Source organism: Arachis duranensis, chromosome 8 (assembly GCF_000817695.3).
Source record: "Arachis duranensis cultivar V14167 chromosome 8, aradu.V14167.gnm2.J7QH, whole genome shotgun sequence".
Classification (NCBI taxonomy): Eukaryota; Viridiplantae; Streptophyta; class Magnoliopsida; order Fabales; family Fabaceae; genus Arachis; species Arachis duranensis.
This window is the reverse complement of record NC_029779.3, coordinates 24,694,301-24,707,572: the sequence shown is the minus strand read 5'-3', so window position 1 is coordinate 24,707,572 and position 13,272 is coordinate 24,694,301. Positions and strand designations below refer to the sequence as shown.

Genomic DNA, 13,272 nt, shown 5'->3' with positions numbered 1-13,272 from the left:
TGTATAATGCTAATGATTGGAAGATGCGAGGTGTCTAATTCATCTCTGTTCCGTTCATGAGTAGTTGACGTATGAAGATTTCTTTTGCTAACGTTTGGTTTTGGTGGAGAGTTATACGTCGTTCTGGGTGAAGGATGAAATACCTCAGTGAAATGAAACACTATGGCGGAAGCACCTACAAAAAGCACTCCGACGCTCAAGTTATAATAAGGCGTTAAGAAAGTAATGTAAAGAAGAAATAAAGTGGATTGTGTGACATATCATTTATATAGATGAGTGAAGTGTTAGCTTTTTTTTTGTTTGTTCCGATCTTTTAGTAATATCGTGTGTGCCGTTATTATTGGTAACGGACTGTAGATAATGTTTGACTAATTTAAAACTGCAACCGAGTTGCGTAATTGAGCTCTTCTGTTATAATCCCCGAACTATTTGGTCAGTTTTGATTTGATCTTATTTCCGAGTTTATAGGGTACACGTCATAGCCCCCAAGCTTGTCTTACTTTGTAAAAAAGCAATAGGCAAGCTTTTTTGTCGGCTTTATCTGAGGTGTTGGTAAATGAACAGTTTCGAGTTTAATGTTTTTTTTTCGTGCCTATTGATTCAATTGATTTTCAGACGTGGCGCGTGTTTCGGTGTGTCCCTAACCACTATATAAGTTGAGGTGCGAGTTGAGCTTTTTGTAGGTTATTCCTCGGCTTGGTGCATGACCCTTTGTTCTCCCCAAGCTTAATGATGCACTGAGTTTTATCAAGCTTGGGCTTTTCAAGAGCCGTTTTTAAATGGTGAAATAAAATGAAAAATATAAGAGAAAGAACGAAAAAAGTTTTAAAGACATTTTTACCTTGTAAAACGTGTTATAATTAATGCCTTCTCTTTTCTTTCAACCTTCTCTCACCGTTTGGGTTTTTGATGCTCGAACGGTTATTGCTTGCTTTACCCACTAAGTTAGTGGGCTTGTAATAATACATTATTGCTGTTTTGGAATTGACGTTATGATTTTTCAAATTTCTTTTCCAAGTTGAATCCAGTATGACTTCCAAAGGTTAGTGTCTTTTCCTTTGTTTTTTCCCATCTTTACAATGGCGAAAGAGAAAGTGAGAGAAAAACAGAAAGTGGTTGAAGTAAGAAAAGATAATCCATATCATTGGGTACATGATGATGTGAGGACTCGTTCCTCGTCGTGTGTGGACGCCGAGCCTCTTCGTGAACTTAAGGGTTTGAAACTTGTGAAAGATTGTTCGGGTGTGGCTGTCGAGCTTCTTCATTGTTCTAGTGAGGATATGTATTGTGAGAAGAGAGTAGATTGTCAATATTTCTATATGTACACTCCTTGTCTTACTGAGCTGCGCGTGACGTTTTCTTTTTCTGGTTTCGAGTGCGATGTTCTTACTCAACTCAACTGTGCACCCTCATAGTTACACCCTAACTCTTGGGCATTTCTGCGTGCTTTTCAGTGTCTCATGGATTTTCTTTTGTTTCCTTGTTCTTTGTCTGTCTTGGTGCGGAAAGAGTTATGGGTGTTTCTGAGTAGCTTTCCTAGTCGTTCCCTTTTTCTGCTATACAAATCTTCCTTTAAAAACTTTAAGTCCCTGTTTGTTAAGGTGCAATCAGTAAAGACCGAGTACCCTTTTTATCTTGATGACGAACTTATAAAAAAGTTTTCCCTTTACTGGTGCTCCGAACCGATTCAAATTCTTGAGGCTATTGAGCGGAGCGAAGAGGAGGACTGTCTTTTAGATTTTTTGATAGAGAGCTTTGCTGCTGGGGAGTGTTTGTCGATTTCTGAACTTTTGCATTTTCAAGATACTGGTGACAAAGAGGGTTTGAAACTTATATAGGTAATACCTTTATTAGTTTTAATTGCTCCTCTCCTTCTAGAGTTCAGCCAATATACGTAAACTATTCTGCTTTTGAGGTTAGAGAAACTCTTTGGAGTCCATCTGCTGGCTGAGGTCTTTCTTGGGAATCTTTCCGAGGATCAAGTTCTACTAGTGATAGTACTTCATTTGTGTTGTGGACAGCCTTCACTTCTTGTTGAGGTTTTCCCCTGTGTTGGCCCCTTTTAGGCTTGCATTGTAACATTGCTGAGCTTGTTGGCGATTTGAGTGTATTGTTGCTATCCTGCCATCCTGTACCTAAAACTTAACACATAGATGTAAAGTAGATACCACTGCTCTAAATGTGTTCAGAGCGGGTCTTCCAAGGATAATATTGTAAGGACTAGGGCAGTCGACTATAAGGTATTGGACATCAATAGTCCTTGATAATGGGGTGTTTCCCATTGTCCTTTTTAGCCATATGTAGCCTTTTATTGGGACCTTTTTCCCCAGAGAAACCAACCAGTTCTCCGGATGAAGGTTGCATGGCTTTTTCAGATAGTTTCATTTTCTGAAAAATAGAATAAAATAGGACATCAACACTACTACCTGGGTTCAGGAGGACCTTTCTTACCAACAATTCTCCTGTTTGGATGAAAATCACTATCGGGTCGTCGAGGTTTGGGCCTGGCGAAGATAGGTCAACCTGACTGAAGGTTATTTTGGGCTTTGCTGTATCCACCTTTCTTTTTGGTACTGTTTCTCAATTGCCAACATTGACCTGTAACTTCGTTTTCGTGCCGCATTTGTCTCACCTTCCTCAACAAATCCTCCGGATATGCAGTTTATGACTCCCTTTGGTGGATAAGGGTTGGACCATCTGTTGTCATCTTTTTCTTCCGAGGTTCGTTGGCGCTCTTCCCAGTCCCGAGTGCTTTCCTTATTTCTTCGTCCTTCGACATACTTGTCTAGGAGACCTTGTCGCGCTAATCTCTCTAATAAGTCATTGGCAATTATGCATTCCTCCGTTATGTGTCCATACTTCTGGTGGAATACACAGTGTTTGCTTTTGTCTACAAATAGCTGGTCTTGGTAACTTCCTGCTCGGACAAGGGGTTTTATTATTTTGGCATTGAGAATCTCTTTGATTATTTTTTCTCTCTTGGTATTGAATCTGGTGTAAGTATCGAATTTTGGTGTGAGCTTGAAAGGTTTCTTTGATTCCTTGTTGCTTAGCGATCTAAAAGTCTTCTTGTCTTCTCTTCTGGGCAGTTGTCTTTCCGTTTTCTGAGCTTCACAAAGCTCTTCGACCTCCATTTGCCCTGCATCCCTTTCTCGGAACTCTTCCAGCGTCTTTGGTTTGGTTACTGTAATCATCTCCCGGAACTTACCAGGTCTGAGGCCGTTTTAAGGGCGTGTAGGTGGACTGCCGGGTCTAAGTCTGGAATCTCCATGGTTGCCTCAGCGAACTGAGTCATGTAATCTTTTAGGCTTTCGTGTTGTCCTTGTCTGATTGTGCCCAGGTAGTCTGATCCGTGCACATATATTCTTGATGCGGAAAAGTAATCAATGAAAGATCTCGCCAGCTCCTCAAAAGAAGAAATCGAACCTGCAAACAACTTGGAAAACCAGAGTAATGCAGCACCATCAAGATAAGTAGGAAAAGCTCGACAAAGCACATGTTCATTGTTAGCGCCGTTAAAAAACATCATAGATTGGAATTTCTTAACATGAGCGTAGGGATCACCAAACCTCTTGTATGGTTCAAGGGCGGTGGGTAATACGAAGTTTTTCGGCATCTGAAACTTGGTGATCTCCTCGGAGAAAGGGTTGTCCAAGGTTAGCTTTTCCTTTGGCGGGCTAATGTTCAGAGGGTCTGTATTGCCCTGAGGCGAGCTTTTGGAGTTTCCTTCCTCATGCTTTCCAGCATTATTGGCGGAAGACAACTCGGCTATCCTCGGAACTTCTGCCTGAAGCTCAGCAATTTGGGCTAGGAGCTCTGCTTCTGTGGGCTGTTGGATCCCATTGTCGGCCATGCTTGAGGATCGGGAGTCTTGCATAAAAGAGTAAAAAGCCCGGTAAAGAAAATGGTGGAGTTAGATAAACTCGGACCCCACGGTGGGCACGAAATGTTCCGTTCGTGAGCAACTGAGGTATGAAGATTCCTTCTGCTCACGTTTGGTTTTGGTGGAGAGTTATACGTCGTTTCAGGTGAAGGATGAAATATTTCAGCGAAATGAAACACCATGGCGGGAGCACCTGCAAAAAGTACTCCGACACTCAAGTCAGAATAAGGCATTAAAAAAGCGATGTAAAGAAAAATAAAGTGAATTATGTGACCTGTCATTCTCCAAATTTATTGGCTCGTCTATATAGATGAGTGAAGTGTTAGTTTTTTTTTTGTTTATTCCGATCTTTTAGTAATATTATAGGTGCCGTTATTATTGATAACGGACTGTAGATAATTGAAACCGAATTACATAATTGAACTCTTCTGCTATAATCTACTGTTTGGTCAGTTTTGATTTGATCTTATTTCCGAATTTATAGAGTACACGTGAATCTCAAAACAAACAAACAAAAATTGTTATAAAATAATATAATAATAATAAAAAAAAAGAAGAATTCAGTTAATGAATGGTTAGAAAATAGGATTGGCACGTGTTCCACGATAATTGAAGGAGATTCAACTACTACTTTGAACTTTGACCACGGTCCCCGCTTTCTCATAAAATCAACTTTCCATCCATAATCACTCTGAAACAGCAATGGCGGATCATAAACAAACGATAGTGATGTTCCCATTCATGGCGCAAGGCCACATCATCCCTTTCCTCGCCTTAGCTCTCCAACTCGAAAAGCGATCAAATCACTACCGCATCATAATCGTCAACACTGCCCTCAACATCAACAAGCTCCGATCCTCTCTCCCACCGCACTCCGCCGTCACCCTCCACGAACTCCCTTTCTCCAGCACCGAACACGGCCTCCCTCCCAACACTGAGAACACCGACACTGTCCCCTACAACCTCGTCATCAAGCTCATCCAAGCTTCCACCTCCCTCAAAAAACCCTTCAAGAACCTCATCCAAAACCTCCGATCCCAAAGACTCTGCATCGTTGCTGATATTTTCTTCGGTTGGACCGCCACTGTGGCTAAGGAGCTTGGCGTCTTCCACGTCGTCTTCAGCGGTTGCAGCGGTTACGGCCTCGCGTGTTACTATTCCCTCTGGATGAACCTCCCTCACAAGCGCGTGGACTCACGCGAATTCACGCTCCCGGACTTTCCAGAAGCGCGTTCTCTTCACGTGACGCAGCTACCAACTAACATAGCGGAAGCGGATGGGACTGACCCGTGGTCAGTTTACTTAAGGGAGGATAATTTCTACCACTGGGTTAACTCGGACGGGTTACTCCTCAACTCGGTCCGCGAACTCGACGCGTTCGGATTCAGCTACTTCACAAGAATCTTAAACCGGCCGGTATGGTCGATCGGACCGGTTCTCCTCTCGACCGGAAACGGTTCACGTGGGAAAGGGGGCGGCATCAACCCGGAGCTGTGCAGAGAGTGGCTCAACAAGAAACCCTCGAATTCCGTTCTGTTTGTTTGCTTCGGATCCATGAACACGATCTCTGCATCGCAGATGATGCAACTTGGAACGGCATTGGAGCGTTGCGGGAAGAGTTTCGTGTGGGTGGTGAGGCCTCCGATTGGCTTCGACATAAACTCGGAGTTCAGGGCGGAGGAGTGGTTGCCGGAAGGGTTCACGGAGAATGTTCTAGAAAGTGGAAGAGGGCTGATCGTTCACGATTGGGCGCCGCAGGTGGAGATTCTGTCGCACTCGGCAGTGTCGGCATTTTTGAGCCACTGCGGATGGAACTCGGTGATGGAATCGCTGAGTGAGGGGGTTCCAATTTTAGGGTGGCCAATGGCGGCGGAGCAGTTTTTTAACTGCAAGCTTTTAGAGGAAGAGGTTGGGGTTTGCGTTGAGGTTGCGAGAGGGAAGAAGTGTGAGGTTAAGTGGGAGGATTTGATGGCGAAGATTCAGTTGGTTATGGATGAGAGTGAGAAAGGCATTGGGATGAGGAAGAAAGCTCTTGAGATCAGAGATTTGATTAGGGATGCAAAGAAAGATGATGGTTCTTCTGTTAGGGCCATGGATGAGTTCTTAGCAGCTGCTGCACTCTCCACCCAGCACATCACTAATGGAACTTTATGAATAGAGTTCTCATTTTTACTTGATAATAAGTTTTATAATTGCTTTTGCGGTTATGTTATGTATGTATATTGAATGAGGATCTACATGGTACTTTAACTAACCAGAGCAAATGCTTGGGTGTTTAAATTGCCGCAAGCACCGCAATATGTAGTTCAGATTTACATACTAGACTCAGATTGGCTGCAGTGGATAATATGAGAATATATCTTGTGTATTTTAGTATAGAATAATTGACCATTTGTATTCATGATAGTTCAGAACGCTGACAAATATATCCATTGTAGAAGGAAACTGACTTTGTAACCATGAGAGATGGGTTCCGTGTGACAAAAATAGCTTGGCTTGGGTTGGCACCTGCTTCTGGTTTGTATAGTCCTACATGGCAATCCGAACCTCGCAAAGCCCAATCCACGTGGAGCTGAACGTTGTATACGTAGGTAATGGTTGAAATAAAAACCCTAGCAAACTCTCTTCCCCAACTCGAACCATAACCCCAAATCTAAAAATTTGTTGCAATTCGAACTATACCCCAGAGTGATCTCAGAACCCCAGCGATGGCATCACGCAGATTTAACTCAGATGGAAATTTTGGAACTCGCAACAGTTCTTTAAGTTCGAACCCTAACAGATGGTTCATCAGATGTCCTCTATGGGCGGTAAGAGACAGCTGCTGTTGTTGTTGAGGTTAGACAACGATTTCTGAGTTTTAGTTGACAAATTTGGGAATTTTTTTTCTCTTAGACAAGAGATTGCAGATACTTTGTTTGGGTGGATGAACTCGAACAAGGATGGGAGGGCGTGGCAAGATGTTTAGCCAAGAGGAAGTTCGAGCATTGTTATGCAACACCTGATGATGGATTGACTCTGAATTCAGGGGGAGAAAATCTGCAAGCATCCTCAGTTATGGTTAAGAAGATAGACAAATTTAGGGCTGAAATTAGGGGTGAAATTAGGGAAATTAGAGTGATGATTATGACTGTTGCACTAGGGGTAGCATTTTGTCTGTTTTGTGAGTTGTATTTGGTCATGAAACCATAAGACTTGTAAAAAGAGAGGTCTTTGTTCTGTCATAGTTAAAATTTTTGAATGATATTGGCATAATATGGATTGTTCCTAATCTATACTGGTTTGCTTTTCATCTGATACATTGATGTAGATATACAATGTTTGAACTTGTTGCTGCAATTTAAATTGATTCTGATAACATTAAGGATCAAACAGTAAGCTGAAAATTACCAACCTGATAATTTTGTTTTTCAATATATGAGTAAGGAACAAATTGGATGACAAAAATGTTGTAACAATAACAATAGTGATATCAGAAAGAGGCAAAAGATGGCTAGGATATAACTGCCTTAACAAATAAATTGTTCATTATATATATATGGATGCTGGAGGTTCCAAACATTCTGATATTAGACAAAAAAGCCAAGTAGTGGCCACTGAATTTACACCCTCAAAAAAAGCCTTACTAAGTCAGAACTAAGCAATAGGAACAATATGCATCAGAAAACACAAGAGTTATGTATCTCATAAGTGTAACCTAAAAACAACAAAAAAGCCAGATTCCAAATTTTGCAGTATTAGTCTATGATATTGGGGTGGAGTTACTACTCCCGCTTGATAAACCATTTCTTCCTCCGCTTGATCCCCGTATCCTGCCTCGGCCTCTACCTTGACCTCTCCCTCTATCAGATGTACCTGAACTTGTAGCTGTTGGAGTCACAACTCCAGGTGTGGACATGAACTGCATGAACCGGCTGCTTGTTCCTGCACTAGCACCTTGTAGTGGATGTGGTGTAGTTTGAGAGTTGTGTGTGGAGGGAGTTGTTGCTGGCTGGTTGGCAGGTGGTGTACTTGGCTGCTGTCTTTGTCCGGTCGGAGGCGGGCGTTTAACACTTCTCCTTTTAACCTGTTTTCTGGTTGTTGCATTGGTTGGCTGTGGCTGTGACTGTGCAGTTGGTGGGGGAGGCATTGGGTGAGGCTGCTGCAAACAGTTGAACAAGTCAGTTATTATCACACAAGGTTTGCTAGGCAGCTTAGTTAAATGATTAAAACAATGCACTTACTTGTTGAGTGTTGGTTCTTGCAGATTCGTTTCCTTCTTCAGTGGCCTCCTGTTCAGCCTGTGCAGCTTCCAAGGTCTCCTCATAGTACATTTCAGCCAATAAATCCTCATCCTCATCATCCGCTGGTGCTTGTGGGGCAGAACTCCCTACACCTGTAGCTTCCTTCCGCTTTTTACAACTTCTCTTATTGTGACCAGCCTAATGATAAACGTATTAGTCATAATTTGAACTAGTAATCACATTTATCATTAACTATAGAACAGGACAGAATGTCAACTCTAATTGGTTTACCATACCTGGAGGCAATACTTGCAGATAATAGTCCCAATCCTCCTAGTTGTTCTATGAGGGTCACTCTTCTCCTTAGGACCGTCATTTCTCTTGTCTCTCTTGAGTGTAGGTCGACCAGTTGGTTTTCTATACCGTGGTGGCAGAATGGGGAGGGTATCAACATCGTGCTCCCAGTACTCCTGGCTTGGAACTGGACGCATAGTAATCTGATAGGCTGCGTTGTATACACCCATGGTGAGCCAGTTGTGGGCATATTCTTCTGGCCTTCTGTTCTGGTAAGCCAGTGCAGCACAGGCATGTCTACATGGTAAACCTGTGATTTGCCATAGTCGACAGCTGCATGTACCTTTGCCAAGATCCACACTTACCTTCGTTGGCAAACAATGCACCTCATACACATTACCTGCGTCATCTCCAGTAGGCAGAGGCATCCATTTGTTGCTCTCTCGCTTTTCCCTCTCTAATCTGCTTTGTTGGGTTGGTGCTAGTCTTCCGTTGTACCCAACCAAAGTTTTTTGTTCCTAGCCATAATCCTCATTACGTAGCACCTGACTTCCTCCAATATTGTAATTATCGGCTTACCCCTCATCTTCTTAACCTTGGCATTAAACACCTCACAGTTGTTGTTGGTGTAGTTGTCCAACTTAGGGTATTCACTGAAATGAGCTCTGCTCCATTGTTTAGGACTAATCTTATGCAGGTACTCCCAAGCTCCAACATTGATGCTTTTCAGTCTCCATGGCAGCATTGAAGTCTTGTGTTGTGGTTGCCTTGGCACAAGACCACATGCACATTTTCAGCTGCAAGTCACTCCATTTCTTGCGAAAGTTTTGCCATATATGCATTGCACAAAATCTATGGTTGGCATTTGGGTAAATCTCTTGTATGGCTGGGATTAGTCCCTACAGTAATTCATTTAAGTAAACAGTGCTCAGATTTCAAACAAACCAGAAACAGATTTCAGTATTTAGCTAGACAATTTCCCAGCACTCCAATATCAGTCTCAAAGCAAAACAGAGTTGTTTATCATCCTAAACCAGATGCCAAATTCCCAGTAACAATCTCAATACAAACCATGCATAAGTAAAGTAAACCAGATTCCAATAATAAATCATATGTCTCGGTGACTATTTAGCTAATCCAACAATCCAAACACATCAATATTAGTCTCATTCCGCTAAAGTTTTCAGCAGTAAGCTACTAATGAGTAAGCAATGAGATTACAAATAACTTCTAATACATACCTAAACCAGAGATAAAACAAATAATCAGCCATACCTTACCATTAAGAGAAAACATCAAAGTCACTAAACACTTGAATCAGCCATACATTCTTATAAGTAAATTTGCACAAGTACCTTTTGCATATTTGACATGAAGTTAAACCCATTAGCTTGAAAATCTCCCACATCCTCCTGGAGTATCTCCAGAAACCACTTCCAACTTTCTTTGTTCTCTGATTCAACAACTGCGTAGGCAATAGGATAGATATGATTATTTGCATCCTGTCCTATTGCAGTCAGCAACTGCCCCCCATAGTATCCTCTAATGAAGGTCCCATCCAAACCTATAAAAGGTCGACATCCTCTGACAAACCCCTTTTTGCACACTTCAAAGCAAACATAGATCCTCAGAAAAACTGGATTTGAATCAGGCATGGGATTCGTTTGGATCCTTACTGTCGAACCTGGATTAGTCTTCAGTATCTGGTTACCATAATCACGAAGTCGTGCATATTGTGTAATCTCAGAACCTTTAATCCGCTCTTTTGCTTTCTTCATAGATCTATAAATTTTCCTTTCATTGATTAGTACATCATACTCGGATCTGAAGTATTGGTCAGCCTCTCTAACTGTCAAGTTTGGCTGCACTCGAATCCTCTCCTCCAACTCATCTATGACCCACTTTCCATCTGCTGACTTGCATCGATTGTCCCTACTACATGTATGTTCATTTACGAATGTCTTTACCTGAAAACTTGCTGGAAATGTTCTCTTGGCACAGTATATTTGCCAAGGACACTCCTCATCATAGCATATAGCCTTCGATCTTGTAGAATCACATCGAGCAAAGAATATGCTCCTTCCAATATTGATATTAAACTTTCTGACAGCCTTCCTGAAGTGGCTTAGAGTTTCAAACTCCATCCCAACCTCCAACCGAACCTGGTTAACTGGAGCATCAGGATTGCTCTGAGGAAAAACTGGAGTTTGTTCGGTATCGTCGTCACTTGCTATGCTATGCAATTCCTCTGATTCATAGCAATGATGACCAGGATTTTCATCAGAGAAATCATCATCATCAACGGGGACGTAGAAGGTTGGAGGCTTGTCTGGATCGGGGTTTGGAATGAAAGACTGGCCTGTAGGGGGGCCTCCTAGTTGATCTCCTCTTATTCACCTTTGGCCTTCCCTGAACCTCCTCTGAAGGATTGCTCTGATCATTCTGGGGAGTCCTATTGGTGTCAGAGGGTGGGACTATCTGAGGGGTTGATTGTGAGAGTGGATTCCCATATGGATGAGGGGTGTATTGGGTTATTTATTCTGGTTCAAGAGGTGCAGAGACATTGGATTCAGAAGCAGGGACTGAGTCTGAACAAGCAGGGTGTGTTGGTTGCTGATCTTGTTCAATAGGTGGATGGGAAGGTTGGGACTGACTTGATGGTGGTTTATCTGGTATGCCAGGTGTTGGGGGAGGCTGAGAAACCTGTCTTGCCTCAACAGATCCTGAGAGTTGTGGGTCTGCTGTCTCCTCTTCTATAGTGATATTGTCCTCTTTTTGGGCATCCAAACCAGCCTGTGTATGTGCTTCATAGGCCCCTTCCCTGCTCTGTGCCTCACTCCTTTTTCGGTCATCCATCCCAACTTGCAGATTACTTACAATATCAGCATCATCCTCATCTTCCACTACTATCAACCTTCTTTTGGGACTCTTTTTCGGAGTTGGAACCCTTTTAGCACACCGCTTTACTCTCCTATTTGAGGAGTCATGTTGTTCTCCTCTACTAACACGGGCTCATCCACTGGATGCTCTGTATAAACATTAACTCTGTTACTGTTCTTCACAGCTGCCTCATACATCCTAACTATGTCCATGTCAACCTTGAGGTCCCTCAACCCATCATAAAGCCTTTTCCCAGGTTCCAGCCAGAACAATTTAGAAACAGATGTATATCCTATGTCCTTCACCAAATCAGATACGAAAAAACCATTCAAGGTATCAACATTAATCCTCTCTATCTCCGTGACTTCACCACCAACATAAGTAAGCTTCCCACACGGCCCTCTCTCAAACCTTCCTCTATGATTAATACACAGTGTTATATGGATGGTGGCCATTTCTAAAACTGAAATAAACCAACACATTCTAAGATAACAGTGGATTTTACTAACCCTAACACAAACCATAAATCAACTACTTCAGCACCTAACAGAAACCCTAAATCAATTAATCAACTAATTTAGCAACTCTCAGCCACGATTTCATATGGTAATGTAATCTGTCTAACTAGTCTCAGTGACATTTGAAATAAATTAACACTGGCAATGACATACCTCAGCTCTCTGCCGAGCAAAGGGGGTGACCTCTACACCGTCGGCGACGAAATCCCAGGGTTCGAGCTCCGCTGCCTATTCCTTGCAAGTTCCTCTACCACGTTCTCGTTTTGATGGCTCTGTACTGCTCCAAATGCCTTTCCCAACTTGCGAATGACAACGTTGAAAGCCGTAGCTTCAGGGTGATGGTTTCGGAGTGTTCCCGGCGTCTTCTTCGGCTAGAAAATAGAAGGACGTTCTCTGCTAGGGCATAGTCAACGTCCCGCGAATTTCTCTTCAAAGTTAAATTGTTTAATGTTAAATTCTACGTGGATTGGGCTTTGCGAGGTTCGGATTGCCATGTAGGACTATACAAACCCGAAGCAGGTGCCAACCCAAGCCAGGCTATTTTTGTCACACGGAGCCCATCTCTCATGGTTACAAAGTCAGTTTCCTTCTACGATGGGTACATTTGTCAGCGTTCTGAACTATCATGGGTACAAATGGTCAATTATTCGTCAATACTGTATAATACTTCGTTTATGTTTATATATTTGAATTAATAGTCAAATTCGTCCTTAAAAAATTACTTATTTTTTAAATTAGTCATCAAAATTTTCTTTTATCATATTAGTCCTTAAAAGATAAAACGTAAGTCAAATTAGTCTTTTCATTAGTTAGATAATAACGACTGATGCGTATCACGTTAAGTGTCACGTAACATGATGACGTGGTAGGTTAATATCACATGTCATAATATAATTGGTTGACATGTTATATTAGTAACACTTAACATGTTACGTGTAAAAAAATTATTTATAATCAAAATAGTCTCGAAAGTTTAGACATAAGTAATTTTCATCCTTAAAATTTTAAAAATTAATACAACTAAATTTTCAAAGACTATTTTTATTATAAATAATTTCTTTTCACGTCAAGTGATTGTGACCGACCTGATGCATCAACCAATCATCTTGTGACACATGGCATTAACCTACCACGTCATCATGCCATTATCATCTAACTAACGGAAGGATCAATTTGACTTACATTTTATCTTTTAAGAACTAATATGATTAAAAAAAATATTGATGACTAATTTAAAAAATGAGTATTTTTTCAGGGACGAATTTAATTATTAACTCTTATATATTTCATATAATTTTAATAGTTGTAAGAAAGAAAGAAGTTCTAAATATAATATTCTTAATTTTATTAGATAATTAAATTGAGGGTGAACCGTTGAAAATGTATTCAATTATTTTGATTCTCATATAAATATTTTAAATTTAGTTATTGATAAAAATATTTTTAAATAATTTAAAATTATATCAAAAATGTT

The 13,272-nt window shown here is 41.3% G+C and overlaps 1 protein-coding gene across 1 annotated transcript; it reads left to right on the top strand.

Annotated features, from left to right (window-relative positions):
* Positions 1-4,513: 4,513 nt before the first annotated feature.
* LOC107461507 (UDP-glycosyltransferase 92A1) lies at positions 4,514-6,251 on the top strand. Its single transcript, XM_016080022.3, has one exon. The coding sequence runs from the start codon at positions 4,586-4,588 to the stop codon at positions 6,035-6,037; it is 1,452 nt and encodes a 483-aa protein (XP_015935508.1). The 5' UTR covers positions 4,514-4,585; the 3' UTR covers positions 6,038-6,251.
* The last annotated feature ends 7,021 nt before the right edge of the window (positions 6,252-13,272 follow it).

Excerpts from the sequence above, each read along its gene's own strand:
- LOC107461507 (XM_016080022.3), top strand. The coding sequence starts at position 4,586 with ATGGCGGATCATAAACAAACGATAGTGATGTTCCCATTCATGGCGCAA.